At 45.5% G+C, this 21,558-nt stretch overlaps 1 protein-coding gene across 3 annotated transcripts in view; it reads left to right on the top strand.

Annotated features, from left to right (window-relative positions):
- The window catches only part of LOC310843300 (uncharacterized protein), a gene marked incomplete at its 5' end in the record, with an annotated part of 210,852 nt that overhangs the window by 144,967 nt on the left and 44,327 nt on the right, over window positions 1–21,558 (top strand). Inside the window, one exon of one of the 3 annotated variants that reach the window (XM_083736400.1) lies at window positions 10,239–10,397. The exons of the other annotated variants lie outside the window; for them this stretch is intronic. Coding sequence (XP_083592526.1) covers window positions 10,323–10,397 — 75 coding nt within the window. The remainder of the gene's footprint in view (window positions 1–10,238; window positions 10,398–21,558) is intronic. 3 annotated transcript variants of the gene reach the window in all.

Below are 21,558 nucleotides of genomic sequence, written 5' to 3'. Positions count from 1 at the left end.
GCATAATGATTCGTTAAAAGAAATTTCTACAGCTATCTCTTGTATTACTTTGCAAAAAATGGTTATCAGAAGAGTTTGGACTTGATACCCCGCTTTATCACTACCTCAAGGAGTCTCAAAGCGGCTAACATTCTCCTTTCCCTCCCTCCCCCACAACAAACACTCTGTGAGGTGAGTGGGGCTGTGAGACTTCAGAGAAGTGTGACTGGCCCAAGGTCACCCAGCAGCTGCATGTGGAGGAGCGGGGAAGCGAAACCGGTTCCCCAGATTACGAGTCCACCGCTCTTAACCACTACACCACACTGGCTCTCTCTATTATAAAGATTGCATTATTAGGTAATAATGCTAATTGTTGTTGTTTAGTCCTTTAGTCATGTCTGACTCTTCTTGACCCCATGGATCAGAGCACGCCAGGCACTCCTGTCTTCCACTGCCTCCTGCAGTTTGGTCAAACTCATGCTGGTAGCTTCGACAACACCGTCCAACCATCTCGTCCTCTGTCGTCCCCTTCTCCTTGTGCCCTCCATCTTTCCCAACATCAGGGGCTTTTCCAGGGAGTCTTCTTTTCTCATGAGGTCGCCAAAGTATTGGAGCCTCAGCTTCATGATTTGTCCTTCCAGTGAGCACTCAGGGCTGATTTCCTTAAGAATGGATAGATTTGATCTTCTTGCAGTCCATGGGACTCTCAAGAGTCTCCTCCAGCACCATAATTCAAAAGCATCCATTCTTCGGCGATCAGCCTTCTTTGTGGTCCAGCTCTCACTTCCATACGTCACTACTGGGAAAACCATAGCTTTAACTATGCGGACCTTTGTTGGCAAGGTGATGTCTCTGCTTTTTAACATGCTGTCTAGGTCTGTCATTGCTTTTCTCCCAAGAAGCAGGCGTCTTTTAATTTTGTGACTGCTGTCACCATCTGCAGTGATCATGGAACCCAAGAAAGTAAAATCTCTCACTGCCTCCATTTCTTCCCCTTCTATTTGCAATGAGGGGATGGGACCAGTGGCCATGATCTTAGTTTTTTGGATGTTGAGCTTCAGACCATATTTTTCACTCTCCTCTTTCCTACTCATTAAAAGGTTCTTTAATTCCTCCTCACTTTCTGCCATCAAAGTTGTGTCATCTGCATATCTGAGGTTGTTGATATTTCTTCCGGCAATCTTAATTCCGGCTTGGGATTCATCCAGCCCAGTCTTTCGCATGATGAATTCTGCATATAAGTTAAATAAGCAGGGAGACAATATACAGCCTTGCCGTTCTCCTTCCCCAATTTTGAACCAATCAGTTGTTCCATATCCAGTTCTAACTGTAGCTTCTTGGCCCACATAGAGATTTCTCAGGAGACAGATGAGGTGATCAGGCACTCCCATTTCTTTCAGAACTTGCCATAGTTTGCTGTGGTCGACACTGTCAAATGCTTTTGCATAGTCAATGAAGCAGAAGTAGATGTCTTTCTGGAACTCTCTAGCTTTCTCCATAATCCAGCGCATGTTTGCAATTTGGTCTCTGGTTCCTCTGCCTCTTCTAAATCCAGCTTGCACTTCTGGGAGTTCTCGATCCACATACTGCTTGAGCCTACCTTGTAGAATTTTAAGCATAACCTTGCTAGCGGGTGAAATGAGTGCAATTGTGCGGTAGTTGGAGCATTCTTTGGCACTGCCCTTCTTTGGGATTGGGATGTAGACTGATCTTCTCCAATCCTCTGGCCACTGCTGAGTTTTCCAAACTTGCTGGCATATTGAGTGTAGCACCTTAACAGCATCATCTTTTAAAATTTCAAATAGTTCAGCTGAAATATCATCACTTCCTATGTTGTGAGTTGGGAATACTTCCTTTATCAGTAAGAGTATGGTTGAGAACCTTGAAATATTGGATCTTCCTGCATTATAGAGCCCTATCTCCTAACTCACTCCTTTACGACCTTTTAAGTGATAATGTAATTTACAAATAGGGCTTCATCTAATTGACGTTGAAAATTCTGACCCCAAAGATACTTGAGAAATTATCAGGAATAATTTTGACAGGAAAAAGTGTTCTCTCCACTCTTGAGGTTGCAAAGCACAGCACTTGCTCTCCTCTCTATTTAAATCTCCCATTGTGTAGAGATTTTCAAGAGGGTTACATAACAAATCTGAAGAATCATGAACTGTGTAGACTGTTTATGCTAGCCAGATTTAATATGTTTTAATATGTAAGAAGAAGATATTTAGCTCTCCCAGAAGCAGAGCGTCTCTGCAAATGTAGTAGGCAGGAACCTGATACATTGGAGCATATCTTCTTTTCTTGTGATTTTGGCATTTATGCCAGAAGACAATTGTTAGAGGCCTTACAATCTAACAGGCTCGGTTCTATGCTGCCAATGCTTCAGGACCTGCTCTCAGACAGGAATGATCAAATCACTTTAATAGTGGCTAAATTTCTGAGTGCTGTTCATGTGGAAAGACTGGGCCATTATAGAGAGATTTAGTGGTTCTTGAATGGTCGATGATGTGGTAGTCTTATACTGTTTATTTATGCAAATTGTTATGCTGAATTTATATTTTTCACAATCTGTATACGGTGTTTGATTTATAATGTGTGGTTTGCTATGCCTAATAAAGGATTGATTGATTGATATCACCATTTCCACTGGCCTTGTTATTTGCAGTGCTTTCTAAGGCCCATTTGACTTCACTCTCCAGGATGTCTGGCTCAAGGTCAGCAACCACACTACCTGGGGTGTATGAGACACTTCTGGTATAATTCCACAGAGGAATCATGGTCATATGTTTGTGCAAATAGGAAATCTTGAAAGTATTTTACATACGGATTATTCTGAGTGGTTTAGATTAACTGATTACCTGATTATTAATGATGTATGGAAAGTAGAATTATCATCACTTGAACATAGTAGAATACCACAATATCTATGATGTGCGATGTTACGCCTTTACCTATGATTGTTAATGATAGATTTTGGGTTCCTTATTTTCTTTCTCATAAGGTGTTATGTTCTAATGTTTTGAATCATAAGGATAATGTTATGACTGAAATCTCTAGGTGTGAAAAATGGGGGAAAGGATATGTCTGCCCACCACATTTTGGACAAAGTGAACCTTGTGTGTTTGATGTTAGTGATGGAATCTGTCAATTACAAAAGATGAGTAATGATACTTTTATTCAAGATACTGGGATTGGATGCTTACGTGTTACTACTGTGGACCCTGAATTGTGGTCAGATGGAACTCTCACTGGAATTGATAAACATCAGGGATGCAAATGTAACCTGTAGTGATGTTGGGAAATCTACATAACCTATGTGCAAAATTTGAGAACTGGAAATATTGTGTCGGAAACGATTAAGGATTCTGTGTATTTGCCATTAAACCTATCCAGTTTTGATATTTCTATAGCACCAGACTATCAGAAGTTAATGGCATTGTTTTTTCATAATGATCAAATACGAAAACACTTGGAACCACATGCTTAGAATACAAAAAAGGCATTTGTAAAAATACAATATGAAAATGGAGAATTTCAATGAATTGCTAATGAAGAATCTAGCCTTACTGAATATCATTGGTGGGATATATTTAAAGGCTATTCTCCAAAGACGTCTGCTTTCTTACATCTATTGAAACACCCTATTGTGATTATTCTGTTGATATTATTCAGTGTATTTGGATATGCATTTTGCTTAAACGCTTAAACAATCTGCAGAAACAATTGAATTCTGTCTTAGAATATTTGCATATTGATATTAAAGTGAAGTATAAATAAATTTACACATCAGGAGGGGGAATATGTAATGAATGGCATGGTTTGTATGGGCCTAAGATGGCTGAAGAACACCACAAAATGGATGCAGTTGATCAGTGAACTGCGTTGATCAAAGAGCTAATGGAATGTGCATGTTCTGGCCAAAGCAGTATGTTGGGAACAGTACATGCAAGGAGGCATAAAGACCGGCTATACAACATCAGTTTCGAACAGTAAGAGTTGTGATATGCCAAGAACATGCCAAGAAAGTACCGTAGTTTTCGCTCCATAACACGCATTTTTTTCCTCCTAGAAAGTAAGGGGAAATGTCTGTGCGTGTTACGGAGCGAATGCTTCCCTCCTCCGTGGCTCGCTTTGAAACAGCAAAGCGGGAGAAGAGCCGCTGAGTGGGGAGGAGAGAGGGACAGAGAGCCTGCTTGCTTTAAAGCAGCAAAGCGGGAGAGGAGAGGAGCCTTCTTCTCTTATACCCCTCTTCTGCATTATTAACAGCATCCTTCTCCACCCACCCCACGCGTGCTCCTTGTCCCTTGAGTGCTTTTCCTTCCCTCCCCACTTAAAACGTGGTTACAAAGCACAGATCCACATGGATCCTCAGGATTTTTGCATTGGGCTACCCCAAACTCACCGTCAGATCACATGTTTGTGGCCACATCATGAACCACAAAAATCATACATCCACTGTTTTGTTTAGAATTTTTTTTTTATTGTTTTCCTCCTCTAAAAACTATGTGCGTGTTATGGTCGGGTGCGTGTAATAGAGCGAAAAATACGGTATATAAGGCGAGGATCTCCAATTTGAGGTGTGTGCCAGACGCAGTGGGATTCCGCTTCTGGTCCCCCAAAACTCTTTCTGAACCTGATCAATTTCGTAGAGAGAGTGGTGAGTTTGGAAGCATGAATGTGTGTGTGAGACTGAGTGCATGTTGTCAGTATTTTCATCCCTCCCATTGCAAAGATCACGTTTGCTTTACTTTCTGTCTTAGAGAAAGGAAGGGGCGGAAACCACTCCTCCAGACTTCCGTCCCTAGCATTGTGCTGTTTTTCTTTGATATGTCTAGAGACTAGGTGGCAGTATGAGAGAGCTGACTCTCGCGTGCATGTTTGTTATGTTCTTTTATTTGTTAAATCAGTAGAAATAAAATTAGTTATGCAACGAAACCTCCACAGTATGGTTTCCGTTTCTCTGCTGCTTTTGAAGTGCTCACACTAGCAAATGTGAGTCCACTGCCCCAGGACCTGTTCCAGCGGAATGCTGTGCTGCTGTGATCGGAAAGTCTAAGAAGGTCTCCTGACACCCAGCCCACGCAGGCGCTGAAGACGTGGGCTGTATATGGGTGTACGGTCACAGGTTCCCCTGTCTTGTTATTTCTATTTCATGGTAATCAATAAAGTAGTACTATGCACTCTATACACTCTGCTCCAGAGCACTGACTGCCTCACCTGCAGATGTCAAGGAGAAGGAGAACTGAGTGTCACCAGCAAGTTGCTGACAACGTACCTCAAATCTCTGGATAACCCCACCTAGTGGTTTCATGTTTCTTAGGGAATAAAATCAAACCCCAAGGAACCCCACCTTGAAGGCTCCATGGGTCAAAGAGCACTTCCGAAGCATCCCTGAAATATACTCGGAGTCCAGTGTGGATTTCATGCTCTTTATTCAGCTCATAGTGGTGAGGAGGAATGAATGTTTTCCCCAAAGTATCTGCTTTATATACATTATTTACACAATGGGCTGCACGTGATTGGCTAATTCCGGAATTCTCCTGTAGGCCAATCAGGTTGTGGATTCACTTCCATCTGGAGCTGGATTGGGTGGCTCCTGCTGACCAATCATACTGCTGCATTGTTCTAGGACCAATCATACTGCTGCAGTTTGGATCCTGTTCAACTCAGTACATAACAATCACCCTGTGGAGATGCTCATCCACAAAGGACCAGAAGCACTGCCAAGTGGCGTCACCCACCCCTAACTCAGACAGAGGACACCATGGTCAATGGTGGTAGTATTATTATTGTTATTATTATTATTTTGTGTACACTCATCACCATGGCAAACTCTGTCCATGGACCCAGGACCAGGTTGTCAGATGGGCCATCAAGATCTTTTCTCATGTGAACACCTCTATCCCAGGTGAGGCTAAGGGAGCTTAGCCTGTATTTTCCCAGTGGCCCCCAGTCTTCCCTTCAATACTCCAAATAATCAGATTCCTATCCTTTCTAGGTTTCTAGGCAGAGATCAGAGGCCATCTGCCCTGGATGCTTGAGCTGAGATTCCTGCATTGCTGGGGGTTGGACTAGATGACCCTGGGATCCCCTCCTCTCTCTCCACTCCTGAATTCTAGGATGAGGGTTCTTCCCTCCTGCAAAGCCCTTTTCCCTGCAAGCTGCTCCTCCACTTTTTGGCCAAGGGAGGGAGATGCTCAGAGCCCAACAAAGAGCCAAAACCTCCCCCCCCTCCAAGCACCTCTGGCCATTGGCGTAGCCAGACTGCCCCCCTGCATCAAGAAAAAATAAAAAAATAATAATAGAAATCTGAGGTTCTGCCCTGGCTCCGGGAGTCTGCAATGGGGGGGGGGGGAGCTGAGCGAGGGAGGGCTCGGCTTGGCAAGGGTTAAAGGGAAGTGAGCTACCTTCCTAGAGAGGCCAGGAAGCAAGGGGGGCAGGTCCTCCAGAGCCAAGGCCCCTCCCTCCCCAGTCCTTTCCTGCTTCGGTGTCTCTCCCGGGGTCTGGTGAGTCTCCTCTCTCTCCCCCCCCCAGAGGGTACAATGGGGAGAGGGGGGGCAGGGCTGCAGCAGGGGAGGAGGCCTGGGGGGCCAGATCTGCTCCTGCAGGGGGGGGACCCCAAGTCAGGGAGGAGAGGGTCCTGCCAGGGAGGGGCCAGGTCTGCCACGCTCTCCTTCCTGGAGATCAGAGGATCCCAAACTCATTTGGCCCTCCCGCCCCCCCCTTCAGAAAAGATCTCCCTTCTTTAAACAAAGGAGTCCCTGGGACTTTAACTCTGTGTGACATCGCTCAGCCTCATTGCACAAAAACAACACCCCACAGGGAGGGAGGAAGGTAAGGTGGAGGGTAAGGCGAGGGATAAAGAGAGGGATCCCAGCCCATAGTCTGGCTGCTGCATTGGGGACCAGTTTCCCAGTGTCTCCCAGGGCAGCTCCCCACGGAGGCCACTGCAGCCATCCCCTCGCACCCAGAGCAGGGCATCCCAGGACCACATCCTCTCTCTCCCAAAGGGATTGCTGATGGCAAAGCAGCCGGAAATGGGCGCTGCTACTCACTGAGCCTCCAGGGACCTTGGCATCAGTAGCTGTGTGTGTGTTAAGCTATCTAACTGAATAATAATTCTAAATTACACTCCCAAATTTCAAGGGAGATGTCTTTGGCCCCGCCCACTTGGCCCTCAGGGGGTTGGCCAGATACATTCCTGGCCCTCAGAGCAAAGAAAAAGGGACCCCACCCCAGGAGTCTGTCTGGAAAACAGCAGAGAGTCCAAGTGCAAGAAAAGGAGACAGAAGCAGGGGAGTGGGGGTGGGGGGGAGCAACTCCTGAGGACCCCCACTAGAGCCAAGCATCCATTATTCCAAAGATACAAATGACTCCCTTGTCAGTCAGTTCTGACTTCATGCATTGACTGGAAGGCAGGAGCAACCAGGCTGATTCATCTCCCAGAAATCCCCTCCGTTGCCTCCACATTTTACATTGCAATCTTTCTTCTAGGAGAGCTAGAGGCTGCTCCCTCCTATTCCTCCTCCTCCTATTCCTCCTCCTCCTCTTCCTCCTCCTCCTCCTCTTTCTCCTCCTCCTCTTTCTTCTTTGCTGCCAAGGAGTGTGGTGGAGTCTCCTTCTTTGGAGGTCTTTAAGCAGAGGCTTGACAACCATATGTCAGGAGTGCTCTGATGGTGTTTCCTGCTTGGCAGGGGGTTGGACTCCGTGGCCCTTGTGGTCTCTTCCAACTCTATGATTCTATGATTCCCCTTTTTAGAAAGGCCCTTTTCACCTGGCCTAGGGGGTGAGGCCCAGACTCACCCAGCCTTACTGTGTTAAATATCTATTCTGTAGTTGACCTCCTTTGTAATGTTTTATTTTGATATCTTTAAGAGAATATTTGTTTTCTGCTATGTTGCTTTGACTATGGACTATATAATTGAGTTTCTTCCAATGGTTTTTTATTTTATTGATTTTGTGGGATGTGAAACTGCAGTCAAGTACAACATTCCTACAGTGAACACATTAGGGGATGTTTTCTACCACTCAGGAGAAGAGTTCCTGTTCATAGCTGTCAACTTACAGATTTGAAAATAAGGGACCAGCAGCCAAAATAAGGGATCAACAATTACTTTTATAAAATACATATTTTGATATTTTGGTTCATGCAAATGGCTTTAGATACCTATTAGGTCCATAAATTACCATATAGCATATATTCAACACAAAAAACCCAGCAACAATTTGTTGTTGACAAAGCAAGCTGGACATGGAAAGGGCCCCAGTAGCTTATTTAAGAGACATCATCATTAAGGGACAATAGCGGGACATGGTGCTGGAATAAGGGACTGCCCCGCCAAATAAGGGACGCTTGACTGCTATGTTCCTGTTTCCTCCAGAGCAGGGACAGACTTCCAGTACATGTGACTTGAAGAGGGTGCAGTCTGTTGTACTAGCATGGAGGAGCACACGGCCTCCATGTTCTGATCAGTGTGCCGTCTCCATTTTGTATGTTGCTGTGTGTTTGGAAAAGTGACTCCTTAGTGGCAGTCATTTGGGACTAACTTCTTTATGGAATAGTTTTAGTTGTTATGTAACCTAAGCCTGCCTTCAGGGATATGTCTGTGAACGTGAACGAATCTGTGAGTAAACAACTTTTATATTAATGTGAGTCAGATCATTGTGCTTATTCATTTAAGAGGGATTGGAAGGGATTTTACCAGGAAGGAATTTTTAATAGTAAGACTCAGATGAGTCAGCAACAAGCTGATCGCTGCGTAATCTAAAAAAGGGGGATGTATGGAACTCTGCTAGAATATGGAACTTGCTAGCGCAAGTTAGGAAGGATATCATTAAATAATAAATAATCCTCTCCTGCCTCCCTAATCATCCCCATAGATTTAATATGCTGTAAACCTTTTTGAGAATTTCTTTAAAATATAAAGTGTTATAGAAATTTAAATAAATAAATAAATAAATAAATAAAGATAGCTCATGGTTGCTCAGGGAACCTTTTTCTTCTCCTGATATTAGACAACTTTTGTAACTGAACAACGTATTTGCTTTGTAGGATTTGCTAGTGCCTCTCCTTAAGACAGACAGAACTTGGCAGAAGACCAAAAGGTTCCTTCCAATCTCTCAGAGGCTTCCTGAGAGCACAGATGGGTGAGCAAGACTCAGCTGGCCCTGGAGCAGGAAGAGGCCATGCCATCCAAACTGGGAGCAGTGGGGGATTCTGGGAAGACTCTGTGCAGAAGATCCTGGGTGAGGAGGACACCCTCCGCTCAGAGGGGCAGAGCCAGCAGTTGAGGCAGTTCTGCTGCCAGGAGGCCAAAGGACCCCGAGAGGTTTGCAGCCGACTAGCCTCAGCACCTAGGACTTGCCGATCAAAAGGTTGGCGGTTCGAATCCCTGCGGCGGGGTGCGCTCCCGCTGCTCGGTCCCAGCGCCTGCCAACCTAGCAGTTCGAAAGCACCTCCGGATGCAAGTAGATAAATAGGGACCGCTTACCAGCGGGAAGGTAAACGGCGTTTCCGTGTGCGGCTCTGGCTCGCCAGAGCAGCGATGTCACGCTGGCCACGTGACCCGGAAGTGTCTCCGGACAGCGCTGGCCCCTGGCCTCTTGAGTGAGATGGGCGCACAACCCCAGAGTCTGTCAAGACTGGCCCGTACGGGCAGGGGTACCTTTACCTTTACCTTTACTACCACCTTGACCATCAGTGGCTGAAGCCAGAAAGGCACACGAAAGCTGAGATGCTGGACCTGGTGATCTTGGAGCAGTTCCTGGCTGTCCTTCCACCGGAGATGGAGAGCTGGGTGAGGGACTGTCGAGCGGAGACCAGTTCCCAGGCGGTGGCCCTGGCCGAAGGTTTCCTCCTGAGTCAGGCAGAGGAGAGAAAGCAGGTGAGAGAGACTTTCCTCTGGATACTCCCAAGGGGCTCCAAACAGGTCAGAAAACATCCCTTAATGGTCTGCTGATGGCCCTTTTTTTCCTGCAAGGCATCCATGGAATGAGCTCTAACACCCTTCAGGTTTTTGGCCATGGCATTCATTTTATATTCCTTCTCATCATTCTCTGTTTTGAATCCTTGTTTCTTTCTCAGGGAAGGGATCTCTTTGCAGAAATGGACCTGGATTCCTGTGAGGCAGAGAGGCCTCCGTTGAACACCAGAGAGAGGCCAATGGGTAAGGAGGAAGGTGGTGTTTCTCTGTTTAGTCTCATTCTGTTCATTTTCCAACTCATCTGTGGGTTCTTTTCATCTTTTGTTGCGGGAGATAGTTTAGATTCACTGATTCACCTGTGAGAGAAGCAGACACTCTGGGCGTCCCCCTTACCTTTTTCCTCTGGCAGGTGACAGAATGATGCCCGCAAGACCTCTTCATCCATCTTTCCTTGGGGACAGAAAAGAAGCAGTGGCTGTGGATCCAGATCAGGTCAGGGGAAGCTGCCTTGTGGGGACAGAGTTCAAGGGGCGGAACAATGTTGTAGATCAAGACGTCGTGGTGAACAATATTGTTGTCTCATAGGAGGACATTTCCATTTTTCTTTTAGGGTCCAGTGTGCTTTGAAGATGTTGCTGTTCATTTCACAGATGAGGAGTGGGAGTTGCTGGATCCTGACCAGAGAGCTCTGCATAAGGATGTCATGGAGGAGAATCGTGGGATCATGGCCACTCTTGGTAAGGATCCCTTTTGAATCATAATATCTGTTTTTAAATTCAAAACAGCTCTCTTTGATGAACCTCATATATTTCCACAGAACTCAACAGCGTCCCCTTAAGACACCTGGGATTACAATATTGCAGCTTCTAAACAAGGATCAGCCTGGTCTGAACTCCACAGGCCATTTTAACTCAACTTCAGAGTTGTTAGGGAAGTTGAAGTAGCTTATCGAATCACAGGTTCCCTGAAGGATGTCAGTTGATCCCCGTTAATTAATGCACCCAGCCCTTCAGAAAACCACCCATCTAACCCACTTGTGTTATTCCTCTATTACCAGAGTTAACAAGTATTCTTCCTTAATTTCTCCCTGAGGCGCTAATCCATTACTCTTCATTGCAGATAGTGATGGAGTGGAAATCAAGAACAACGGTGACCATGACAAAATCCCCACAATGGAGAAGCTGTACAAATATCTTGAAAGTGGAAATAATTCCTATTCCACTTCCCATCAAAGAAATCTCATTAGGAAGAAACCCTATCAGTGCATGGAATGTGGAAAGAGCTTCAGGAAGAGCTCCTCTCTCACTTACCATCAAAGAATTCATATAGGGGAGAAACCCTATCAGTGCGTGGAATGTGGAAAGAGATTCAGTCAGACCTCCTCTCTCACTTCCCATCAAAGAATTCATACAGGGGAGAAACCCTATCAGTGTGTGGAATGTGGAAAGAGCTTCAGTTTCAACCACCATCTCACTTCCCATCAGAGAATTCATACAGGGGAGAAACCCTATCAGTGTGTGGAATGTGGAAAGAGCTTCAGTTTCAACCACCATCTCACTTCCCATCAAAGAATTCATACAGGGGAAAAACCATATCAGTGTGTGGAATGTGGAAAGAGCTTCAATAATAACTCGAATTTCACTTCCCATCAAAGAATTCATACAGGGGAGAAGCCCTATCAGTGTGTGGAATGTGGAAAGAGCTTCAGGAGGAGCTCACATCTTTCTGCCCATCAAAGAATTCATACAGGGGAGAAACCCTGTCAGTGTGTGGAATGTGGAAAGAGCTTCAGTAGGAGCTCGCTTCTTTCTGCCCATCAAATAATTCATACAGGGGAGAAACCCTACCAGTGTGTGGAATGTGGAAAGAGCTTCACTCACAGCCACAATCTCACTTCCCATCAAAGAATTCATACAGGGGAGAAGCCCTATCAGTGTGGAGAATGTGGAAAAAGCTTCAATCAGAGCGCCGGTCTCAGTTCCCACCAAAGAATTCATACAAGGGAGAAACCCTATCAGTGTGTGGAATGTGGAAAAAGCTTCAATCAGAGCTCTCATCTCTCTTCTCATCAAAGAATTCATACGAAGAGTGGAAAACCCTTCATTTTACAGCTTTCAGCGCTAGAGAAAAACACATGACTTAGGCCTTTGGCTGATTGACATCTAATGCCCTTTTACAATGTGGTGGGGAGGTGGGGGTTACAGGTTTTGGGCTGTGTGTTTTGTGTTTTCATTGTGTATGTTGTAACCATCCTGAGACCTGTGAGTGTAGGGAATGAGAGCCAACTCTTAGAGTCTCAGGTGTCTTTGCCCCCCAATAAGATATGTGAGAGGGCCACCCCCCAGTTCATAGGAACAGCCATTCAAATGGCATGCTTGCACCGCATCCTGTGACTGTTTAACGGAGGTGGGGCTTGCTAAACCCCTCCTATATTTTATTCAAGTTGGCACCGCTGCTATAGGGCACTATAAAAATGAAATAAATATAATAACACCATCTTGGTCGCCTTCATCTGCACATGTTCCAGCTTGTCAATATCCTTATTATTATCATTTTAAAATTCATGTACCCGTCATCTTAAGATTTCACGGTGTTTCACAACATAAACAGATAGGTTGAAAACACGGCTTTGTCAAAAACGAGTCAAGCCAGAGAAATCTCTCTTTTTTCTTTTTCTTTTTTTGGATGGAGTTACAGACTGTTTCTCAGGGGTTTGCTGTGGTAATAGTTCATCTTGATTTCAGTAAGGCTTTTGACAAAGTCCTCTGTGATATTTATGTGAGGAAGCTGGTAAAATGAGGCTGAACTTGGTAACTGTTAGGTGGATTTGACTGACCAAACCCAAAGAGGACTCCTTCATGGTTCCTCATCATCCTGGGGCAAAGTGACAAGAGGGGTGCTGCAGGGTTCTGTCCTGGGCCTGTTGTTGTTCAACGTCTTTATAAATGACTTGGATGAAGGAACTGAGGGAATGCTCATCACATTTGCAGACGACACCAAATGGTGAGCCCAGGACAATGTGGCAGAAGTCAGAATCAGATCAAGGGCAGGAATAGTACCACTTTCTTCTGCCTTGGTCAGGCCCCACCCAGAATACTCTGTTCAATTCTGGACATCACAATTTCAGTACCTTAAATTTTGTTGGCCTGGGGAAATCAAGAAGCTTGGGCTACACATGCCATATTCCTTTTATAACACGTGGCAAATGTTTATCGAATACATATATTGTCAAGACTGTTGCAGGAATCCACCCATCACTCGTGAGAAAATATGGCATGATCTCTTAAAATAATCAAATGAAACATTAACACATTTCAAGATGAAAGTCTGCAATTTCATCAGGACATGTTATTTGTTGTTTACTGTTGTAACTATTGCTTTCTGAAAAGTTATCTTCTGTACCATGAAGATAAATAAAAACAATGTTTTTAAAAATGGTGGGGAAATCAAGTGTCCTCTTCCGTTAATCTGCTTGCATGTGTTGCGTGTTATTTGGAGTCTGCTACTGCCAGTTATTTCACATTATCTATGTGTTTCTGTGTGTTCAGCACACATGATTGCAGGTGAGACTGAATAAAAGACTTCCTAGGAAATTCCCTTTGACTGGTTCTGCATTGTTTCAAATGTGACTTCACTTACACATAAGAACAAACAATATGTATTCCTGACAAATCATACCATTGTCAGCTAATTAATCTCCACCCCAACAAACGCTGCACTTAGCATGAGCAGCTGCTTTCTTCCCATTTCTTAGGTGGAAAGAACTGATGATGAAAAGGAAGAAGGGAGATAGACCCTTTCCCTCAACCTTTGGGGATCTGGGGGGCTTCATTTTACCCCTTAGTCCTGCTCCTGAAAGCTTGGCAGATGTGGAGTATTTGCTCACACTCTGCCATGACTTAAAAATCAACCTTTTTGACTTTTTAAGAAATGGTATTGCAGTGCTAAAAAGGCTCAAGAAAGCAATTCCTGTAGTAGCTGGCATCTTAGCAAGCCCAGTGCCACTCTGCCAACTGTCTCACTCCCAGCTAACTAATCTGGAAAGCTGTCTTGTCATCTCTGTCTGTTGTTGTTTTTTTTAAATTAATTTTCATTGATTTTCAACACAAATTAAAAACAAAACAATACACACACATAAACAAACAAAAGACATATAAACATGTATAATTTCAAAACCTCTTTTTCATAAACCTTGTTTCCCCGACTTCCCCTTACCTCCCCTTTTCTGCATCCCTGCATCACCCCAATCCATTAATACCATCTTCTTATTATATATTTTTTCTCATACTTATTGAGTTCCAGCTGTAATTCTATATTTTCCTTTCCCTTGACATTTTAACACTCATGAATTTTACAACAGTTCTTGAGATATACTTTAAATTTCTTCCAATCTTCTTCCACCGTCTCATTCTCTTGGTCACGGATTCTGCCAGTCCCATATAGTCAATCACCTTCGTCTGCCATTCTTCCAGCGTGGGTAGTTCTTGTGTCTTCCAATACTTCGCTAAGAGAATCCTTGCTGCTGTGGTAGCATACATAAAAAACGTCCTATCCTTCCTTGGCACCAATTGGCCGACCATGCCCAGGAGGAATGCCTCTGGTTTCTTATGAAAAGTACACTTAAGTACCTTCTTAATTTCATTATAAATCATTTCCCAGAAAGCCTTAATCCTCGGGCAGGTCCACCAAAGGTGGTAGAAAGTACCTTCAGTCTCATTACATTTCCAGCATTTGTTATTGGGCAGATGATAGATTTTTGCAAGCTTGACTGGTGTCATGTACCACCTATAAATCATTTTCATAATATTTTCTCTTAAGGCATTAGATGCCGTGAATTTTATACCGGTGGTCCATAACTGTTCCCAGTCAGCAAACATAATGTCATGACCAATATCTTGTGCCCACTTAATCATAACTGATTTTACTGTCTCATCTAGTGTATTCCACTTCAACAGCAAGTTATACATTCTTGACAAGTTATTAGTATTGGGTTCTAACAGTTCTGTTTCTAGTTTTGATCTCTCCATCTGGAAGTCAACTTTCCTGTCTTGTTTAAACACCTCCATTATTTGATGGTAATGAAGCCAATCTCTTACTTTCGACTTCAATTTCTCAAAGCTCTGTAATTTAATTTTTCCACTCTCTTGCTCTAAAATTTCGCCATATCTTGGCCATTTAGATTTCATATTTAATTTTTTCACCTCCTTAGCTTCCATTGGTGACAGCCACCTAGGGGTTTTATTTTCCAACAAATCCTTATATCGGATCCAAACATTGTATAGTGCCTTCCTGACAATATGGTTTTTAAATCCTTTATGCATTTTTACCTTGTCATACCATATATATGCATGCCAACCAAATCTATTGTCAAACCCTTCCAAATCCAAAATATCAGTGTTCTCAAGAAGTAGCCAATCTTTCAACCAGCAGAAAGCTGCTGATTCATAGTAAAGTCTTAAGTCCGGCAGGGCAAACCCCCCTCTGTCTTTTTGTCATCTCTGTCTGTAAAGACTTCAGTGTCCTTTGAATTCACAATTAAGCATTTCTGGAAGAGGAAATGATATACTTTGGTTTAGAAAGCACTAATACTGGGCCACTGACTGTGCAACCTGCCAGCCCTGCCCTGTAGGAACCTCCAACTTTAAAGATTGATCTTTTGGTGTGGCAGCAAGTGTACTTTGGAACTCCCTGTCACTTGACATCAGGCAAGAGGCTTCACGGTCCACTTCGCAGCATTCAACTATGTTACCGTTGCTGAGTTTGCGATAGCTAAATATTGAGGAGAGAGAAGCCAATCTCCTACGTATATCTGAATAAATTGAAAAAGTCTGGTTTTCAGTAGCTAGGTAAAAGGTAAAGGGACCCCTGCCCGTACGGGCCAGTCTTGACAGACTCTGGGGTTGTGCACCCATCTCACTCAAGAGGCCAGGGGCCAGCGCTGTCCGGAGACACTTCCGGGTCACGTGGCCAGCGTGACAAAGCTGCATCTGGCGAGCCAGAGCCGCACACGGAAACGCCGTTTACCTTCCCGCCAGTAAGCGGTCCCTACTTGCACCCGGAGGTGCTTTTGAACTGCTAGGTTGGCAGGCGCTGGGACCGAGCAGCGGGAGCGCACCCCGCCGCGGGGATTCGAACCGCCGACCTTTCGATCGGCAAGTCCTAGGCGCTGAGGCTTTAACCCACAGCGCCACCTGCGTCCCAGTTTCAGTAACTACAATTAAACTAAGTTAAAATGCTGATATTCACCTCAATTTTCTAAGCAGCTGCACAAGCATGTTTTTAGCAGGTTCCCCAAAAAGGTGGGAGGGAGGTGCCTGCTTGATCTCAAGAGGCAGGGAGTTCCAAAGGGTCTGTGCTGCCATACTAAACAATTGAGGTCTTGCGTGGCACCTGTAGTTGAAGCGGTCAAGTGTCTGCCTGTGAGGTAAGGAGGGGATCTCATGGGTAAACTGTTCCCTATGAGAATGGAAAGGCCTTGAACTGGTCCTGGTAGCCAATGGGCAACCAGTGAAGCCCTCTGAGCCAAAGGGTCATATGCCGAGAAGGCCTCGCTTTGACAGCAATTGTGCTGCAGCATTCTGCACCGGCTGAAGCTTCTAGACCAAGTGCAAGGGATGCCCCACAAGGAGGGCACTGTGGTCATCCAGCCTTGAAGAAGCGAAGGCGTGAGGCCAGGCTCCCCCGGTCCTGGAATGTGGAACCATCTGCAGTTGCTCAAAGGCGCTTCCAGCCACTGAGTCTGCCTGAGTCTCGGCTGGATCCGGAAGCAGCTCAAAGTCCCACAATGTTCATCATCATCATTTTTTATTTGTATACCGTCTTTCTACCTTACAATACTCAAGGCGGTTTGCAAGCTGAAGAAACAAAAAATGTACATCTTATAACAATCTAATTCAATACAAAAATGAGATAATAAAACTTAAAAATAAGCAACTGACATCAAAAAGTAACATTCAACAATTATTAGAATAGTATAAAATAATAATATCAACATATAAAAGTTTAAACAGAAGTCCACTCGAGAGTTACAGTAAATAATACAATAAACTATAATCTGTAAAACAATGGCAAGCCACACTACATAAAATAATACAGTACAAATTGAGAAGCAGAGATTAGAGGATGGTTCATATGGAGAGAACCTTTGGCTTACCTTATTTACTTAATATTAGGTTGGCCAAGTCCTTAGGACCTTCAGGAAACCCAAATTTCAGATTGCACTGCAGAGAGGGAGTTCTCTGTGTGTTTATTTGTTGCAAAGAAGAAGAAGATTTTTATTCATACCCCGCCCTCCCCGGCCAAGAACGGGCTCAGGGTGGCTAACACCAAATATAAAATACAGTTTTAAAAAAGCAAAGAACCAATTGATTAAAATGTAACTTAAAATACAGCTTAAAATGCAGCCTTATTTTACTGGCGACTCACAAATCAAGACCAGAAGGGGATGAAACATCAAATATTCACCAGGGTCAGCTATCCATGCTGGTCCTATATGGGCCCGTGGGAAAATTTATATGCAGGATCCCATATAAGGGGTTCCATCAAAAAAAGAAAGAGGAGGATCAGACTGAGTCCAGATCAAAGGCCAGGTGGAACAACTCCCTCTTGCAGGCCCTGCGGAAAGATGTCAAATCCCGCAGGGCCCTGGTCTCCCGTGACAGAGCGTTCCACCTGTTCGGGGCCAGTGCTGAAAAGGCCCTGGCCCTGGTTGAGGCCAACCTAACGTCCTTGAGGCCCGAGACCTCCAAAATGTTGTTATTTATGGACCATAAGGTCCTCCATGGGGCATACCAGGAGAGGCAGTCCCGTTGGTACGAGGGTCTGAGGCCGCGAAGGGCTTTAAAGGTCAGAACCAGCACCTTAAACCTGACTCTGTACTCAACCAGGAGCCAGTGCAGCTGGTAAGATAAAAGATAAAATCCCACCAGACATCATGGGACTTGTACAGGGTCATCCGAGCCTTTGGCAGCAAGTAATTTATAATTTATTTTTTCAGCTAATGCTGAAATCCACATATTTCTATACCAAAGTGAAATCTGGAAATCATGTAAGGTTTTCGGTGCTGGGTAGAGGTTTGGGTGTTGGACTCTATGACCGGGGGGACCAGGGTTCGAATTCCCATCCAGCCATGAAGCTCCCTGTGGTGACCTTGGGGAGAAAAAGGTGGGATATAAACGGAATAACTGAAATAAATAATGTTGTGTATTGAGTCAAAGGATTTTATATCTGTATTATTCTTGTCTGTATTTGCATTAGGGGAAAGTAACTGCCTTTGGTTCCAGAGGGTACAGCTACTATTGGTTCATTTAAGCTGCTGTATTTGGATCCTCTGTCTTATTGGTTGCCTCCAAAAGGCAGGACTGTGATTGCCTGATATTGTTCCCTCCAAAATGTATCCTTTCTAGCTTGTTCCCTGTCCCTATAAATGTAGCTCTCCCCTCCTCAAGTCTCAGTCTTGTTGCTTTAATAAAGAAATGTTACTAGAGAACTGTCTCCAGCATATTATGTCAAGAGAGCTGAAATCACAAACCCCACGTCACAACAATTGGCGACGAGGATGGGATCCGGAATGCTGAGGAGCGGTTAAACGCAGTCCTGCCTCAGAGTCCGGATTGTAGCTAAGAACAAGACTCACTGGCCAGCTGAGAAGACGACCCTGCCCACAGGACAATGGAGAGTCCAAGGGTATTGGAGCCCTTCCAGCCATCAGAGCCCCACACATGGGAAGACTACGTCGAACGCTTCGAGTTCTTTGCAGTGGCTCAAGGGATCACCAATGCCAGCAAAAGAAGGGCCACATTCCTGAGCTACTGTGGGCCTGAGACCTTCAAGCTGGCCAAGGCATTGCTTGCTCCAGCGAAGCTAAGTGAGACATCTCTCAAAGATATTCTTGCCTGCCTAACAAGCCATTTAGCGCCTACTGAGACCAAGATGGCCCGGCGGATGGAGTTTCATAAGAGGCAGCAGCGTGCTGGGGAGTCTGTATCTGCATTTCTAGCTGAACTGCGGAAGCTCGCTCAGCACTGCGACTTCCAAGATCTGGAAGAGACTCTCCTGGATCGGTTTGTCGGTGGTCTGAGCAGCAAGAAAGCCAGAAGACGCATCGTGGCTAAAGAAGAGGTTACCCTTGCTTCCGCCTTGAAGGAGGCCACCGCCACGGAGAATTATGAAAGAGAGGAGCTTGATGCCAGTCGCAGGGCCCCTAAGCCACAGATAGAAGTTGCGCATGCCATGGACGAGCTAGAGGCTACTCCGAGCCAGAGCCCAGTCCGTGGGGTCGAGTCAGTGCGTCAGGCCTGCACAGTGCACAAAGATCACCGAGGCAGGTGCCCTGGTTGTGGCGGAAACCATGAGCGGAAGAGTTGTCGTTTCCGGGATGCTATGTGCTGGACGTGCGGGAAGACAGGTCAAATCGCCAGGGTCTGTAGATCGGCGGCATTGGGAGCGACAGGAGCACCTGGACTGGAGCATCGCAGACCGCCCACAGCAACCCATGTTCCACAGGACTGCCACTACGTAATGGAGATCAACGGGAGGGTCGTGCAGTTTCCAGCGCAAGGCAAGGCACACGTCAAGGTGAAGATTGAGGGTCAGCTGTGCGACATGGAGGTGGACTCCGGATCTGGATTCACTATGGTGTCAGACCAGACCGCGAGGACATTCTTCCCCAGGGGTAAGTTGCCCCCTCTGGAGCCCTTCCCGGCAACTTTGCAGTCATACTCAGCGGGCCGCATCCATGTCATGGGAATGTGTGCCGTGAGAGTACAGTTCCGGGACAAACAGGCGGTACTCAAACTGGTGATTGCGAAGGGCAGTCGCCCCAGTCTCCTGGGCACTGACTGGTTTTAATTAGGAGGTTTCATGCTTGTTTAGTCCCAACCTCGTTTCCCAGCCTTTAATCTACCGGTGATTAATGTTCACATGTAATTCCCACCCCTCACATGTAATTCCCGCCTTGCATTTGCATTAACCAATAGGCAATGAGTTTCTTTGTGTTTGTATCAACCAATCAGCCACAACCACACCTGTGGCAATGTTTGTAATATTCAATAAAAGAGAGTTCCCGGGGCTTCCCCGGCAGACGCCTCTCACATGACACCTACTACTCGTCTCCCGTGATTTTCATTCCTACACCCTGGGACTGAGTATATCAGGGCTTAATTCAATCCAAACCTGCCCTGAGATGAGCAAGGCATTATGCAAAGAATTTGCTGGTCTCTTTAATGGAAAACTGGGTTGTTATAAAGGGCCCCCAGTTGACTTCGAATTGGACCCTGGGGTGGCCCCAATCCGACTCAAACCAAGGCGAGTGCCATTTGCACTGCAACCCAAGATCGAAGCAGAGCTGGATAAATTGGTCAAGCAGGGAGTTCTCTCACCCGTGGACTCCGCTAAGTGGGAGACTCCAATCGTCACGCCCCTTAAAGCAAATGGGGAAGTCAGGATCTGTGCTGATTACAAATGTACTATCAATAAGGCACTCAGGGGAAACTCATACCCCATTCCAGTCGTATCACATCTGTTGGCTAAACTGGCTGGGGGCAAGGTGTTCGCCAAACTTGACCTGGCACAAGCTTACCAACAGCTGCCAGTAACCCCACAATCAGCGGAAGCACAGACTATTGTCACACATAAAGGGGCGTTCAGAGTTAACAGATTACAATTTGGAGTTTGTGTGGCCCCAGGGATTTTTCAAGGGCTCATGGAACGCCTGTTAAGAGGTCTGCCGGGGGTCTTCCCATTTTTTGATGACGTTTTGATTGCTGGAAAAGACCCACAGGAACTGGTTGCGCGTGTCCGTGCAGTGTTGCTCAAGTTCAAGGAAGTGGGGTTGCAACTAAAAAAGGAAAAATGCAGTTTTGGGTTGCCAACTGTGGAATTCTTGGGGTTTAAAATTGATGCATCAGGCATCCACCCCACAGATGCTAAGGTTAAGGCCATCATCGAGGCACCACGACCACAGAACAAGACGGAGTTGCAGTCATTCCTGGGACTTATTAACTTTTATCATTCGTTCTTACCCCAGAAAGCTTCGGTAGCTGAACCATTACATAGACTGTTGCAGAAAAAGAATGTGTGGCGATGGGGGCAGGAGCAGCAGAAGGCTTTTGACTCCTTGCGAGGAATACTGAGTAGCAAGAGCGTCCTTGCTCATTATGATGAATCGAAGCCGCTGGTCCTGGCATGTGATGCCTCTCAATACGGCCTGGGGGCGGTGCTGAGTCATAGGGTTAGGATGGGTCGGAAAAGCCCATCTCTATTCCCGTACGTTGTCTCCCACGGAGCGCAACTATGCTCAAATTGACAAAGAGGCGCTTGCAATTGTGGCAGGAATCAAAAAGTTCCATGATTATGTGTACGGTCGTCATTTCTCCATTGAAACGGACCACAAACCACTGTTGGGGTTGTTCAACCCGAACAAACAAATGCCACAAATTCTCTCCCCCAGAATGTTGCGCTGGTCTATATTCCTGAACGGGTTCCAGTACACCTTGACCCATGTGCCGGGGAAACGGTTGTGCCACGCTGATGCGCTGAGTCGATTGCCCCTTCCTGGCGGGAGCAATGAGGATCCTGCTCCAGCGGAGCACATAATGATGCTGGAAACACTTCCGGGGGCTCCTGTAACGGCTACTGATATAGCTGAGAAAAC

The sequence above is a fragment of the Podarcis gaigeae genome (genome assembly GCF_964106915.1).
Source record: "Podarcis gaigeae genome assembly, chromosome: 4".
Taxonomy (NCBI): Eukaryota; Metazoa; Chordata; class Lepidosauria; order Squamata; family Lacertidae; genus Podarcis; species Podarcis gaigeae.
Note: the sequence above shows the minus strand (reverse complement) of the source record. Positions and strands in the feature narration are given on the sequence as shown.